Source organism: Hippoglossus hippoglossus, chromosome 19 (assembly GCF_009819705.1).
Source record: "Hippoglossus hippoglossus isolate fHipHip1 chromosome 19, fHipHip1.pri, whole genome shotgun sequence".
NCBI classification, from domain to species: domain Eukaryota; kingdom Metazoa; phylum Chordata; class Actinopteri; order Pleuronectiformes; family Pleuronectidae; genus Hippoglossus; species Hippoglossus hippoglossus.
Window position 1 is genome coordinate 1,410,817 of NC_047169.1, and position 16,173 is coordinate 1,426,989.

The following is a 16,173-nucleotide window of genomic DNA, read 5'->3' on the forward strand; positions in this document are numbered from 1 at the left end:
TTACACCGGATTCAAATCTGGATTCAAATCTGAATCTGAAAACTGTTCACAATACATTTTACAACTTTGAAATTCTGGCAGTGAAATGTTTCCAATCCAAAAATGTATTCAGAGCATTAAAAGAAAACAAATCTGTTACTGGATTGAATTAGAATATTAGGATGTAGTTTAAAATTGAATGAGGTTGAAGTTTACATGTGACAAATGTCCACATTATGTAAAACTGAAATATAGTTTTCTTTTAAGCAGTTTAAATGTTTTAAATGTGTCTGAAATCAGGACAGAACCAGATCAGAGCTGCAGAAACAATCAGACGACATCATCACTCACGTTTCCCACGTGCATTCATTAAAAAACACAAACACATCAACAACAGGTTGTTCAATCAATACTCACAATCATATCCGCAAATGAACAGTTACAGGTTTTATGAGCAGATCTCCACTGACACAACGTCAATTCAGTTCATGTCCTGTTGGAGGGAATGGAAATGTACCTGGTGACTTTAGAGTGTGTGTGTGTGTGTGTGTGTGTGTGTGTGTGTGTGTGTGTGTGTGTGTGTGTGTGTGTGTGTGTGTGTGTGTGTGTGTGTGTGTGTGTGTGTGTGTGTGTGTGTGCAGACCACTAATCTGTGGTTTGTTTAGTGGAGCTGTGGCTCTGCTGGTCGGTGGTGTAGTCGTCCGTCTGTTTGAAGAGCAGCGTCCTCGCTCCTGCTTCATTTCTCGCTCCGTCCAGTTGCATCTCACGAGGATTTTTGTATCTGGAGCCGAGTTCAGTATCGTCACACAACTGCAGCGGCTCAAATACAACTCTGATTCCTCCTTACAGAGACACAGAGTATTTAAAACCCACTAAATGACACTAACCACTGATTCACTCACAGAGAAACCAAACTGTTTTGCTTTTTTTCCTCATAACTCTATAAAACACATTCTGTCACATTTCTACCGTCTACGGGAACGAGAAAAAAAAACAAATTCTTCAGGAGAAAAATAAATAACTTGTCATCTTATCTGGTTTAGCTGGACGAACATCAGCTGCTGACACTTCATCATGATACAAGACACATACTTCTTCTGAGCTGAGGTCACGTCGGGGCCCCGGGGCCGACTGGCTGAGGGCCACGGTCGTAGCTGGAGCGTCCCTGGGGCCCGACGTGCTCGGGGTCCCTGGGATGACGGGTGTTTTGGATTAAGAGGACGGAGCAAAGGGTCACGAGGGTTTCGTGGCCCTGCGAGGTGACAAGGGGGTGGACTCCCGCTGCCAGCGCTTGTGGTTCCCACTGTACAGGGAGGAGATGGAGGCGTGGTTGGGGGCCTGGTGCTGCGGCAGAGCGCGGCGGGGATACAGCGGCCCCCCCCCTGAGCAGCACCACGTCCCGCACGGCGCCGCGGAAAGGCTTACTGACGAAGCAGTAGAGGAAGAAGTTGACGGCCGTGTTGAGCATGGCCAGCATGTTGGACAGGTCGTAGGCCAAGTGGACGCGCCAGTCTCTGTGGACCGAGGACACGTACAGGTGGTAGATGACCACGACCGTCCTGGGGGCCCACAGCACAGAGAACACGGAGGTGATGGCCAGCAGCATGGCCGTGGTTTTCCCAAGTCGCCCTGGAGGCGCCGACTTCGGCCCACATTCCTCGTGGCAGCGCTGCTGCCTCTGCCTCAACATCAGCGTCCGGATTATCAACGAGTTCAGCACCAAGAAGATGCTGCAGGGCAGGAAGTAGATGATGGTCACGTGTGTCCATATGAGGACGGTGTCCCGCGCCGTGGGCGGGTGGCTGTTCCTCCACATGTCTGACCACCAGAAGAAGGGCACGCCGGACACGAGCGATAACGCCAGGACCACGGCGATGATCTTCCTGGCTCGGGCCGGGTAGCTGATCTGGCGGTGGAGGAGGGGGTGGCACAGCGCCACATAGCGGTCCACGGTGAGGGGCACGGTGGACCAGATGGAGGCGTGATTGGCAGCGAACTCTGCGGCGCTGACGGAGTGCAGCAGGAGTGAAGGGACATCGCGGTGAAAGACCGCCGTCTCCAGCAGGAAGCCGACGAAGATGATGAAGAGTTGGGAGAGAATGTCTGAGCCCGTCACTGCCAGGAGGTAATAATACAGAGCTTTCTTGGTGCGGGACGCCAGACGAGCCAAGGCCACCGCCGTGAGGACGTTCACTGAAAGAGACAAACATCACGTCAGGTCTGAGCAGGAAGAAGAAAACCAGTTAAATCTGTGGTGATGCGGAACTCTGACCTCAGATCATCTCTGGGTAACGTCAGAGGAAACGGTTCCTCCGAAGAAAAGACTACTTCCAACTTTCTTCTTCTTCTGAGCTAACTGATGAAAGTTATAATCAGGGGACTAGATGTGTCTCATTAATCAGTACAATGAATGAATTCGTCTTTTATGTAAAACAGCGTCTCTGTGGATTTGACAGGGTCTGTTTGTGTTCTCTTGTCGACAGCAGAATATTTATGTTGCCTGTGGCCTCCGACCTTTTACCTTTATGTCCCTGTGAAGATAATGAGGACACCCAGAGGTCACATGGACGCTCGTCCACTCGTCCTCTTGTTGTGATCGCCGCTCTTCCCCTGATCCCTGCTCGATCAATATTCATCGACTTGTAGACGAAGCTCAGTAATGAGAACAACGCTGGTGTAAACACCTTCCATCAAACTGGCAGTTATTTCCACTTCCTGGATTATTGAGGCCATAAATTTTGCTGTGGCGAGATTCCAAGGACGGATGGAAATGAGCTCATAAACCCAAACGTATTGATGGTTAGATCATTGGATTATTGCCGCCTGTGAAAAGAGCCGTCAGAGGCTAAGATGCTGCAACACTATATTATCTGAATGGGCCATTAGCGCTGCAGTAAAGTACCTGAGCATTGATTTCTCCTCTCGGGGGCAGTTCCCACTTTTGTTCTGAAAAGACGTCGAAGCAGAGATTCAACGGGTTCTCGTTTTACACATCGACTGTGGCTCAGTGCAGAAGCAGCTGATTAAAAGACGTTTAAAGGGTCGGTCCTGTGGAAAGAAAGGTTGAGCTCAGTTAAACGTCTGGTACCTGGGACTCCCACACACAGCAGGACGCTGTAGTAGATGACCGGGATGAAGCCCAACACACACTTGGACTTCTGCAGCTCCTCGGGTTTCAGGCCCAGCTCCCGGGGGCCGGACGCCGTCACATTGGGCCAGTCGATCATGACCTTGGTGCTTCCCCTGGAGAACGAGGCAGAGACAGAGCAACGGTTCAAAGTCTGAACGGAGAAAGTCCAGAAAAACTAATAACTTTGTCCGACTGTGGATTTAAAGGATGAATCTGATGTTCTATACTTTTCTTACAGTAAACAGAGACAGAGTCGCGTTGTGGGAAAGTACGGAGAGTTGGATTTAAAGGATTTAAAGGATTTAAAGGATTTAAAGTGAAACTGCTGCGTAATACTGAAACAGATTTAATGTAAAGTTAAGGTCGGGTTTAACAAATGCAGGCTTTAAGAATTATTCAATGTTTTTGTGCTTTTTATGCTGCACGTTAATTAGATATATAAATATATTAAATATATATAATGTTTTTAATGTTTTATCAGTTTTTTATCCAAATTGCAACTGAAACTTGGACTAATTATTTAATAAAGATCTAGTTTCATGATCGAGGGGATGAACTTATTCAACAGCAGGTAAATTGAGGAAATCTGTATTTAAACTAGGTTTCATTTGCAAAAATTCTTATTTAGTAAATCAATAATTACTTTATTAAATCCTTTGGTTTACTGAGGTCAGGGAGGAACCTGTGATATTATAAATATTAATATAACGAGTCTCACATGATGACGTCACATGCAGATGCTTCATCAGCTAACTGATGTTCGCTGAGTCAAACAGATTCAAACAGTGAAAACGCAGCGTTTGGACTCAGTCGATTAAACGTCAGCTCGTCAACAACAGATGGGCCGAACGCCACGACCCCGTCGCCCTCCACCCGCCCCGCCGTCATTACCGTCTCCCTGTCTGACCTTTTCACCTGGTGCCGTCCATCCTGTTTTCCTCCGTCTCTCTCGTCCTAATTTGCTCCGCTCATGCATGAGGCCATATTTGAACTGTGTTATCTCTGCAGCCTTCACTCACAAACCATTTGTAGAAGCTCAACCAACGTAAACACCATCACCGCTGAAACTGGCCCCACGACTGAGGGTGAATCACCAACTCTTTGGTTTCTGCCGTCGTAAAAGCTGTTTCTGTGCCAGAACCCTGGATGTGCACATAAAATAAATGTGCATCGAACATCTCAACGCTCGGCTGCTCGGATTCACCCCCGCACGTTAAGAAGAGGTCTGAAATAGATTCATGGAGATCGATGGTGTAACTCAGTCTGTGGCACAGGGAGCTGGTGCATTGTGGGACGGAGTCGGTGAGAGACTTGATTCACGTCACGAGTCAAAGTGACCGACGGTCTTTTTTTATCCTCGTTACCTGGTAGAAGACGTGAAAAGTCTCAGTGGTCCCCTCGTTAAAAACTAAATCATTTACTTAAATGATTCTATCGGATATTTACGTTACTGCATTAAACATTAAAAAATTGTTATAAAAAAAAGAGTACATCCAATCGTATTGTTTGATAATAGCAGAGTTTTCCTGAGTTGTTAATAATAATAATAATAATAATACATTTTACTTTACGACACCTTTCTCTACACCTAAGAATACCTATAACAATTTAATAAATAATTAAAGTAAAACCAAGCATTTAATTCAGGCCATAAAAACATGGGTCAACTCCATCAATAGAAATCTACACAACAGAAAAACAATAGATATTTTTAAAGATGTTTTTATCATCTGTTGTTTCCAATGTGAAAACAATAAGAGAGAATTAGCATCTGGGTGAAATGGAGGCTGTTAAATGTGTTGTCATTAATTTACTATAGACGAATGTTCCTCTGTTTCCTCTGTTAGATCCTCTGTCCTCCTCCGTCTGTGATGTTGTGAGACGACGTCTTCACGCTCCAGCGTTTTGACACTAAGTCTTAAATCCAGACCATAAATTAGGAGATTGTCGTCTTTGTTTATGGATGAAAACATTCTCAGATTTCACTCTTTGTCACGTAACTGGCTCCACGTGCTGAGTCGTCTTATTCAGTATTAATAAGGACTCCCACAGGAGAAGCAGATAAACTGTACATTAATCTGCAGTGTGTGACCTCCTCTCTGTTCTCTACTGAACTTATATATGAAATGTGTATTTACCACACAAGAAAACATACTAGACATAATAAAAAAACATTTTAAATCTCTTATCTCTTTGATATCACAGCTGCATCAGATAAAGAAAACGCACAACAACAGTTTGATGTGTTGTTAAATCCCCAGTTTTCACAGCCTCAAAGGTTAAACGGTTTAGATAAGGAATATGAATATTTTATTGATTCTTAAATCTGTTCCTGTTTGATTAGATTTTGTGGAACCTGTTGCATCATCAGCTACATTTCCTGATCTCTGTCTCCGGATGAGACTGATGTAACGACTCGACTGAAGCTCCCGCGCTGCAGGAACCTGCACAGGAAACAACATTCCTCCTGCTTGAGCACTTTTCCTTTCTGCTCTAACACCTGATGTGTTTGCTCTGAGCCTCGTCTCAGGACCACGAGGACCATTGGACGATGGAGAAGGTTGTGAGGTTGCCGGCTAAACGCCACGAGGGACCAGTAATTAAACTGGTCAGTCAATATCCCAGCAGCCACTTCTCCTCCACCGGCCGAGCTCCTCTTTAATGATGAAGGCAGCAAATGAGAGCGTGAGGAGTTCTGCGTCTCCTCGTCTTCATCACACTTCACTCTCCCTCTCGTTTCCTGAGCTGACAAATCGTCGTGTCCGTTCCCTCGGGTGCTGCAGACCCTGGATCTGGATATGGAGGCGTTTGCACCTCCGTGGTGTTTCATTAAACTCACTCTCAGACAGTTACAGACTTTCTACTCAGGGGAAATGAAAGGAATCGACATGGCAGCAGAAGACCTCGATCATATTCTGCTTCAGTCAAGTGTCAGCTGACCGTTTCCTCTGAGGAATCAACCTCACAGCTGAGCGACTGCGGATCAGAGGGCGAGGGCTGGTTCTGATTCAGACTCGTCTTCCCAGGGTTGAGATGCAGCTGGAGGCTCCAGGCTGCGGCTCTGCAGGAGGCCTCCGTGCCCAGGAAGCTGATCTGAACTCTGCCCGTGCTCCGCTGGGTCCTTTTAATTATTCATCAAGAGACACAGCACCTGAAACAACAGCGCTGCCAGATAAAGGGAGCCGCCGGCCTCACTGTACAGCAAACATATCGTTTTCCATGGGAGCCAGGACGATGCATTTTGAAATGTGAAGCAACTGCTATGGGAAATCAATGGCTGCTGTCCTCGTCGTGCAGAACGTGAACTGTGCTGCTGCAAAGTTCATGCACGAGGAAAATACCCTGACCTGTGGTCCGCGCTGTTAGCAAGACACGGTCCAGAAGTGCAGTTTGGCAGAAATTACAGCGAATATAAAGATAAATGTGTCTTTCTCAGAAGATCTCAGGGGAGAAACCACAAGAAAACTATACGAGTAACTTCAATTAACGTGAACGCTCAGAGTTCAGTACAGTGTCAGTTATGAGACGATGCAGAGACTCTCCCTGCTTCTTTAAATAACTTTTATAATAAGACTTCACCATGAATCAACATCTGTTGCTGCTCCGATTTCAGAAGAAACACTTGAACACAAGTGATCACAGAGCTTTTCTCTGACTTGTGTGTTTAATCTCAGCGTCTGCAGTCTTACCTTCTACATCCAGTTCTCACAGTGACTCTCCACCTGAGCTGCAGCCGCTCCTCTGCTCTGTCGTCCCCCCGAGGCTCCTACAGAGTCCCATCGCTGACAGACACAGGCTGAGGAGGTGAGGAGGAGGAGGAGGAGGAGGAGGAGGAGGAGGAGGAGGAGGAGAAGTGGAGTCCAGGCAGCTGGTACATCACTGCGACGAGTGACAAGAGGGAGACGGGAGAAATGAGGCAGAGGGGGAGTGAAAATGTGGGAAGGGTAAGACAGGAGAGAGAGAGGGAGAGAGAGGGAGGGACTGATGTGAGGATGGAAAGAGGTAAATGACACAGAGAGAGAGAGATGAAGAACAGAGCACAGCAGAGAGGGATAGAGGGGAAACCAGTGGAAAACCACAGGGAATGAAGTGTGCTGGTGTCTGGTCGGCTGCGTTCCAGCTGCATATTGCAGAGGCTTCACACAGGGATTTAGGTCTGAAGTGTGTTCACGCTGGAAAAGAGCACACAAAGTTGTGAGTGTGCAGAAAGAGGCTGAATCCAAACTCCAGCCGGGAACAAACTGTGACCGTGTCGTTGCAGATTCACAGTAAAACCGTCAGAGTCTCACTTTGATTAACGTCCAGCGCAACTTTACGGTGTAAAAACTTCACAAAGTTGTTTGTGCAAAATGTTATAACGACAATTTGACTCAAACTGATTCATAAATCCAACTCGGAACAGTAAAGCAGCTTTTTGTTGAAAGACTCAAAAGAGAAAACAAACCTGAGTCTGCGTCGTGCTAAAGACCTCGTGAGGCTAAATGCTAACTTCAGCTCCTTCAGGGATAAACGCACAACACATGTTTCATCTTTGTTTAGTGTGTTGCTAGTTGTGCGTGATTGTGAGTCTCAACCTCTCCATGTAAAGTGGTTATATTGTGATTAGTCCAATATATTTATAATATATGATGTTTTATGTAAACTACCTTTCTATAGTTATTATAGTTAATGAAGATACGTGATGTTTTTTATTTTACATAAATACATAACTAAGTATTTAGCATGGAATGAGGACACAGTGCTGCAGGAGGTTCAGTGTCGTCTCTGAGAAGTTAACACACACACACACACAGACAGACACACACACACACAGACAGACACACACTTAGCAGCACAGCGTTGTCTTTAACCTCACGCAGTGAAAACCAACCTTTTGTCCCAATGAGCATCTTTTTATTGTGACATTTATGAGCCTACGACTTTATTAGCACACGTCCACACACGAGACGACGCTCAGCAGGAGACGCTTCTTAATCACATGTATGAATTCGTCGCAGCATTTGGATCTAACTCACTTGCGAGGGAGGAAATCAGTGAGATCAGTGGACGTGGAGCCGATTTGTTGTTTAGTATGAGACGGACGAGTCCTTAATTCAGCTAAATCCTCGGAGAACTCTCGTCTCACGACTGCAAATTGTTGGTAATAGCAAAGCTCCAAAGAAAACAGTGCATGAAACGAGCGAAGCACGAATTCATCCATCAGCTTAGTCTGTTGACGGATCGTTTACGAACCTGAGGCCGACGGGAGCTCTGACACAGTTTGGTGTCCGTCATCCTGCAGCTGCGAATCATTTTATGTGTTTATTCAACTTACAGTGACAAACCTCTGACCTCAGGCTGCAGCAGGGGGCAGTCGAGCAAATAATGGAGCTTGGCAGGCGGCGATCAGAGGCCGACATGAGTCATTATTGATCGGAGCTGTTGGATCTGAGGGTGAAGACGCAGAGGGAGGATCAGGGAGGAAGTGAGAGGTTAAACTTAATGTCTTCTTCTCGATGCCGAGGTGGATATGTGTCTCCACAGTCAACAGAATGAAGTCACTTTAGAAAACCCAGAACAAATCACTGAGGCAGAACCAACACGGTATAACGTCTGTTCCTTCTGGTCTATCACGGTACCTCTGCTAGATTCATCCCATAAACCACCGACTGTTCATCAAAATGTTCGTAGACTCCAGGTCCGGAAAGAGAAGCCAACGTAGAAGTGCCTGAAACGTGTATTCTCTCAAATGACCAGCAGGGGGTGACTCCACTGGTTGTTTCTATAGAAGTCAAGGAGAAAATGACTCACTCACTTGATTTATAACGTCAGTAAACATTTCTCTAAGGAGTTTACGTCTCAGTTTGAGTCTGTAACGCATCGTCTGCTTTAAGGCGTGGATACGGCCGCAGGTGTAGGTGGGCGTGTCCTTGATCTCTCAGTCAGGCTCCACCCACTGCTCCTCCTAATATGGTTACTTCTGGTTTCAAAAATCAAAGATGGCGCTGGACAATTTGCCAAAATTGAGGCTTCACATCCTATAAATTATCTGTATTATTTACATGTTACGAGGGTTGTAATTTAAATTTCTTTATAATTCTTTTGCCTGAGAACTTCTTTAAATTCTGAATTCAGAATCTTTGAGTCATCAGATGATAAAAGAAGAATAACTCTCCTGAAATGGAAAAAGTTCTGTCTCAAGAATGTTCTGGACGTGAGTCGAGGAACTCTCTGTCTCTGATTAAGTGTGGATTGAGAGAAGAAGGTCGTATTTAAATAAACTGTTTAATGATCATTTCGGTGCAGAACGTTTAAATCTCTAACGGCAGCAGAGGTTTATGTTGGAGCTCCACCTGCCAACGCTCCCGCAAACAAGCGCCTCCTCTTCCTCTGGGGCCCGGTGGCAGTCTGAAGGAGGCGGGTGGAGGTTAATGGAGCCACTGCAGAGAGATAAAGTGATGCTGGGGCCGAGCTCCTCCTCTCACAGGTCACCTCCCTCCGGACGCCGGCCACGACCTCAGCTCGCCAAACTGTCAGTCTGTGCAGCTTTCAGGCAAAAAGACTGAAACACGAGCGGCTCTCCAGACACACTGTCACCTGATCTCTGCTCTGACTCTGAGACTCTGCAGCAGGAAGATGTTCACCCCCACCCGGGAGGGGATGGTTTACTCTGCGTCTGTCTGTTTACAGGATTCACACCAAAACTACTGCAGAGAAGAAGCCATTCAAGTTTGGTACAGATCTGGATCCAGGGATTATTTATACCATATTCTTGTTGATTTCCTGTGGAATAATTCATGGATCACGATGAAAAGTTGCAGCTTGATTTAAAACTGTCTTTATCCCCGTTTGTTTTTAAAGTTGAAATGCTGCACACTTGTGAAACAGGGATTTTTGTACTTTGTGGTGTAAACAAAGGTTGAAACTGATTTATTTCTCTGCTTCATTGCACAGAATTTACTGTCAACACAACGTGACAATAAACTTGTAGAACTTGAGCAACATTTATGGATCAGTAGCTGACTGTTAGATCAGCTCCAGCTCTGATGGTGTAACTGCAGCACAATCACTGCACGTCCCTAACTGATGTTTCATTATTAGTCCAAAACATACCGAAGCTGTGACGCTCGAACAAACAAGCTCAATCTGCTGCAGCTGCAGAAAACACGTCTTCAGTGATTAGAGATCATCAGTCACACTCAGGAACAAGAGTCAAACGATCAGTGAAGAGCAGAAGAAGAAAAACCTCTGAAGATAATTCACTTTAGAGAATAAACTGTTGGATTATTTCACTTTTCCTTTCATTCTTTTACATGTTGTTCACATTCTGAGATTCTTCTGTTTTGTGTCGTACTGTTTTTGTAAAAAATCATCATTTAATGTTTCATCAGTTGTGTTATTATGATTTTTACAGATTGAAAAACTCAGTAGTTTCACATGTTTGTATCTGAAATGAAGCTGCTGATCAGATGCAGCTGTTCTGCCCTCTAGTGGACATGAGCTGTAATTACAAGTAGTTTCATCTTCACACACTCACACACACCCCCACACACACACACACACACACACACACACACACACACACACACACACACACACACACACACACACACACACACACACACACTGGGACTTCTTTTAATTCTAGTGGAGTCGCCCCCTGTTGGTCATTGCTCTACTTCCATCTCATCACACAGAAAACTTTGGTTTCATTTTAATATTTTGTGATACACATGAATATTTCTTTCCTCTGTCAAATGTTGTTCCACTGAAAATGAGTCAAATTAAAATGTCAGGTTTTTCATGGGTTGCAAGAATATTTACTCTGAATTTAAACCTTTTTCACATTTCTGAAAATGTAATTTTACTGCTGTGAGAAGCACAAATCAAAATGGCCTCAGTTCATTGTCGGTAAAGAAGCTACGAGATGTAAACAGATGATTTCTGGACCAACTCTTAAAAACCAGAAACATTCTCATGACATTTGCTGCCAAAATAAAATAAATGTGAACTAAATATTTTGAGTTTTATCAAGAAAACCTTAAAGTCGCGTTCACAGAAAAACTAAACTGAACCAACCATGCTTTCCCTCTTCAGGTCACTGGTTTGTCTGAGCTGCTCCAGTCAGAGTCAGACTGGGACAGAGGAACTCATCCTGTGTCAACATCGATTCTGGTGCACGTGATCCGTGCACACGCCAACAACACTGACCAGACACCATGAAACACATCGTACCTTCACGTGTGTCACCACCGCAGCTTCCAACGTCTGGTTCTCTCCTGAACAGACTCTGGTTTGTGATTTTTCGTCTTTTCAAAGAAACAATCGGGACTTTTGTCAGAATCATGAACATTGAAATATTGATTGTGTAACTGAGTCCCCCCCCCCGATGAATCGTGCTTTGGCCCGAGGCCGTGAATAAATTGCTTGTGTTGCTGTGTCACGCACATGTGTTGAACTGGGTGAACACACTGACACACATAACGACGTGTGGGGACCGAACTGCTGCTGAACTCTCAACACCGGGAGAATCTCTGGAAGTGAAACCTGTGGTAACGTCTGTCTCACCTGCAGACGCCAGGACAACTCCAGATGTTTCCCTCTCACATCTGTCCGAGGCCCCGTGCGGCCTCCTCGCCGAGTCGATGCAGCGTTGATACCCAAGGATAGGAAAGTCAGAATCAAAGTGGTAGTCATGGAAACAAGCCAGGCCTGTTTCCACCCACCGATCGATGAAGTTCTGTGTGTGACCCCCCCCGTCCCACATTCAGACACACACCACAGACCCCCCCCCCCCCCACACCTCCTCCCTCCTGGTCCTCCACAGCCGAACGGACAGGAGCAGAAACCAGACGAGGACGGACACAAGACGAAGAAGACAGAGAGAAGATGGTGAAACTACTGGTTCAGCTGTTACTGACTCTGAGTCTGCAGGAGGCAGCTGCTGCAGGTGAGTGAGAGACGACTCCACTGAGCTGGGGTCAGATCATCTGTGGAAATCTGATCTGAGGAGAGAATCACCTTGGATCTTTTAGTTTGGATGATGCTAAACAGTAGAAGAGCCTTTGATGGATTTCTCCTCATAGAACTAAATGTGTCACTGTTTGTGTTTCTAAAAGTTTGTTTCAGCCAAATTACAAAAAAATATGAACATTGAACAAACAGTGAACATGTTTGTAGGATTAAGGTTCATTTTTTAAAACATTGCACATATCTCATTCAAGTTTTAAACTAATTAAACTATCTGATAATCATTTTCTATCTGTGCAATTTTTTATCTCACTTATGTGCAGCACTAATACTTTGTGTTCTGTTTACATTGTACTTTTTACTTCTTATCTCAAAGCACCGCAGCTGCAGGTTGATGAAATCAAATCAGGTTTTAAAATGTCCACGTGTCATAGTTTCAAAGAAAGTATATAGACAGAAGAAAATGTCAGATTAAAAAAGAGTTTGTGAAATATTCACTTCATCTGCCACAAAATTCACATTTCGCATTTGTGGAATCAGGATATTTATGTTGTAGTAAAACGGTGAGGTTAAAATAATTAAATTACTTTTTCTTTCTTCTCAATTTTACAAGTTTTATTCTCTAATTTTCCGATCTTTGTATTTTATTAGAATTCAATCAAATCAAAATCTTCTTCTTCTCTCTTTTCTAACGTGAATCATTTTTCTGATTTGTCTGAACTGATTCTTTAACACGTTCTTTTCATTAGAATCTAGACTTTGATAAAATCCCTCTCACAGCCGACCTGCACTGAATCCTGCAGATGAAGGTTCGTTTTGCAGGAAGTTGTTTGTCCTGCTGCTGTTTTTCTTTGCCTGACACATGAGTTTATTTTTCCTTCGTCCACAACATTTACACCAACGTGAAACAAACACGTCTCCACAGCGACGAGAAGGTTCAATCATCAACACAACCAGGAAACAGGAAGTTTCAAATATTCATCAAGAATCCGAAAGAGGAACAAAACTTTGGTGAATCAAGAAACAACTACTCTACTGTGTGTGTGTGTGTGTGTGTGTGTGTGTGTGCGTGTGTGTGTGTGTGTGTGTGTGTGTGTGTGTGTGTGTGTGTGTGTGTGTGTGTGTGTGTGTGTGTCTGTTTGTGTGCGTGTGTGTGTGCGCTACAACCACTTTAATTAAACGTGACCCACAATCCCTCATTAACCAGACGCACCAGAGCATCTGGACGGATCAATGACTCGTATAGATCTGAACGACACTGACCCACAATCTGCCCTAAAAAAAGAACTGTCCCTTCTGCTCGTTCCTACGAGAAACTAAACCTTTGATTTTAAAGTGTCTGATCCAAACTCTTATTTGTAGAACGTCTTATTTAGAGTAACACACGTGCTCCTCCATCCTCTGTCTCCCACCAGGGATGCTGAAGGTGGACGGGGCCCAGGACGGAGGCGCGGGCGGCGGGGACACCATCAGCCACTCCCTGACCCTGGTGCAGCGCCTGGAGGCCCTGCTGCTCCAGGGGAACGGCAGTGACGTGTCCCTGCGGGTGGAGACGCCGAGTGGAGACGAGGTGAAGATGATCCAGGCTCACTCTCTGGTGCTCTCCCTGCAGAGCCCCATGTTCGAGGAGCTGCTGCTGAGCCGCAACAGCAGCACGCTGGTCCTGAAGGAGAACGCCGACTGTGCCGCGGTGTTCGACAAGTTCATCAGGTGAGAGGTCACATCCACCCCCTGCTTCACGCTGAGGTATCACGCCCTCCGGTGGGATCGGCTCGAACTGCAGAGCTGCAAACGATCAATGATGAGCACATGCAGCGAGCAGAGCGGTCGATGAAGCTCCTGTGGCGCAGCACCGAGACGTCCAGGAGCCTGAGCACAGATCGATGGTTAAATCCATTTGATCCTCAACGCTGACGAGGTTGATCTGAATCTGAATTCAAAATAAAAGAGCAGCTGTGAAGAGCTGCAGGGAAACGACTTGTTAAAGCTGCACCAAATAAAACTTTGTGTGAGAAATGAATCCGATGACGAAGGAAGTGATTTCGCCTCTTTCAGCTCATTGTTTTGGTTTCATGGACGAGCGCTAGTTGAGTATTTAGCAGCTAATGAGCCAGATGACGATTTTCAGAGCACGATAGAGATAAAGAACTGATTCATATTCTCTCCAGTGGGGTTTTAATGTCGTCCTGTGTCGGCCATAATCATTTTGATGTAATAATGTTTATTAGGGTTTTGTTTTCCGGCTTGTCGTTGGATTATACTGCCCCCAAGTGGGCAAAAAACAAACTGCAGCAGCTTTAAATAAGGCCAACAAACCGCCAAGGCCCAAAAGTTACGAAACCACATTGAAATCTGTCCTGACCTGAGAAATCAATGATACTTTGTCCGGATCCACCAAAAGATTCAATGAGCTCTTCGTTGGCCCCTGTCTGATCCCAGGCATCAGAACGAGGTGAAAACATAACCTCCATCTGTATTTACTGCGTGTTTCCATGTGACAGGAAGTGAGTCTGATTGGTGGCGACATGTGGTGCTTCTCTCTCCGTGCAGGTATCTGTACTGTGGAGACCTGTCTCTGCGTCTGGACCAGGCCACGCCGCTCCACAAGCTGGCCTCTAAGTACCAGGTGCTGAGTCTCCAACAGGGCGTCACCCAGTACATGACCCAGAATCTGGCCCGGGACTCGCCCTCAGGCCACGTGGCGGGCTGGTACGAGTACGCCGTGCTGGCCGGGGACGTGACCCTGCGGGACAGCTGCCTCCAGTATCTGGCCTGGAACCTGTCGTCGGTGCTGCAGAGCGGCGAGTGGGTGACCATCAGCAGCCAGCTGCTCATGTCGCTGCTGCAGCGCTCCGACCTCATCCTGCAGAGCGAGATGGAGCTCTTTGCCGCTCTGGAGGCCTGGATCATCCAGAACCAGCCGGACGGCCTGACGGCGGAGAACGCCCTGAGGGCCGTGCGTTACGCCATGATGCCTCCCAAAGAGCTGTTCCGCCTGCAGACCCAGTCCCCGGTCCTGGCCCGCTACCAGGAGTCAGTGCGTGACCTCCTCTACATGTCCTACCAGTTCCACTCGGCCTCGCCGCTGCACATGGCCAAATACTTTGACGTGAACTGCAGCCTCTTCGTGCCCAGGAACTACCTGTCCTCAGTGTGGGGGTCGCCCTGGATCATCAACAACCCCACGCGAGACGACCGCAGCACCAGCTTCCAGACCCAGCTGGGGCCCAGCGGCCACGACACCAGCAAGCGGGTGACGTGGAACGCCTTGTTCTCCCCCCGCTGGCTGCCCCTCAGCTTGAGGCCAATGTACACGGACACGGGCGCCATGCAGCCGACACGCGTGGAGGGGGGGCGCCCTCGCATCATCATCACCCCTGCCACGTCCAGCGCTGACTTCGCCGGGGTGAACTTCCAGAAGACGGTGCTGGTGATGGCTCGGCAGCAGGGGAAGGTGATGGTGAGACACGTCTACAACTTCCACCAGAGCACCGAGGAGAACGGCGACTTCTTAGCGGAGGCCGACCTTTACCGCCGGACGTCTGAATACCTCATCGACAGCTCGCTCTCCCTCCACATTGTGGTGAAGCCACTTTACCAAACCCTCATAACCATCAAGAACTGAGCCTCTTCCTCCCTCCTCTTCCTCCCTCCTCTTCCTCCCCTGTGGCCTCCTGACCTCACCCCTCGGGAACCCCAGCTCAGCTGATGTTGGTCTCATACAGAGATTCCTGATCTGAGAGCATCTGTAAATCACAACGTGTCTCTGTAAAGATGAGGCCGGTGTATTGTGGATTCATCCACCGCTGAAAATAGTCCCTCACCAATATGTGATTTCCTCCGGTTTGAGTCACTTCCTCCAGAAGCTGCAGCGTTCGGCTGCTTGAGGAAACTACTGAGCTGTTTTTAACAGAAACGTTGGTTTCGGTCTCTTCCTGTGATTCGTTGACCTCAGCCTTGTCCTTGATACTTGAGTTTCTGTTCCTGTCACTTGTTCTTTGTATCCAGTTTGATTTGTAGGTTTTTTATATGTATTGGTGCTATGACGCCCCATTTACAACGAAGGGGTCCCAGTGAGTCAGAGCCCGGGAACCAGTGATTCAGTGGTTTCAGAG

At 46.6% G+C, this 16,173-nt stretch overlaps 2 protein-coding genes and 1 long non-coding RNA gene across 3 annotated transcripts in view; 2 read left to right on the top strand and 1 right to left on the bottom strand.

The window, feature by feature from the left end:
* Positions 1–6,909, top strand: part of LOC117753001 — a 17,248-nt gene extending 10,339 nt beyond the window's left edge. Inside the window, exon 3 of the long non-coding RNA XR_004612177.1 lies at positions 6,899–6,909. This is a non-coding gene — a long non-coding RNA (uncharacterized LOC117753001). The remainder of the gene's footprint in view (positions 1–6,898) is intronic.
* On the bottom strand, positions 1,081–6,931 carry gpr142 (G protein-coupled receptor 142). The gene is given in 4 exon segments (XM_034570765.1): positions 1,081–1,359; positions 1,361–2,172; positions 3,068–3,222; positions 6,799–6,931. Coding segments are annotated over 3 exon segments (1,098 nt in total). The 5' UTR covers positions 3,207–3,222; positions 6,799–6,931; the 3' UTR covers positions 1,081–1,212.
* A 5,046-nt stretch (positions 6,932–11,977) lies between these two features.
* LOC117753395 (BTB/POZ domain-containing protein 17) lies at positions 11,978–15,683 on the top strand. The gene is made up of 3 exons (XM_034571472.1): positions 11,978–12,038; positions 13,474–13,768; positions 14,609–15,683. Exons 1-3 carry the CDS (start codon positions 11,978–11,980, stop codon positions 15,681–15,683), a joined length of 1,431 nt encoding a protein of 476 aa, XP_034427363.1.
* The last annotated feature ends 490 nt before the right edge of the window (positions 15,684–16,173 follow it).

Coding starts and splice junctions, on each gene's coding strand:
- LOC117753395 (XM_034571472.1), top strand. CDS start 11,978: ATGGTGAAACTACTGGTTCAGCTGTTACTGACTCTGAGTCTGCAGGAG. Junction 12,039..13,473: donor GCAGGAGGCAGCTGCTGCAG/GTGAGTGAGAGA, acceptor GTCTCCCACCAG/GGATGCTGAAGGTGGACGGG. Junction 13,769..14,608: donor GTGTTCGACAAGTTCATCAG/GTGAGAGGTCAC, acceptor CTCTCCGTGCAG/GTATCTGTACTGTGGAGACC.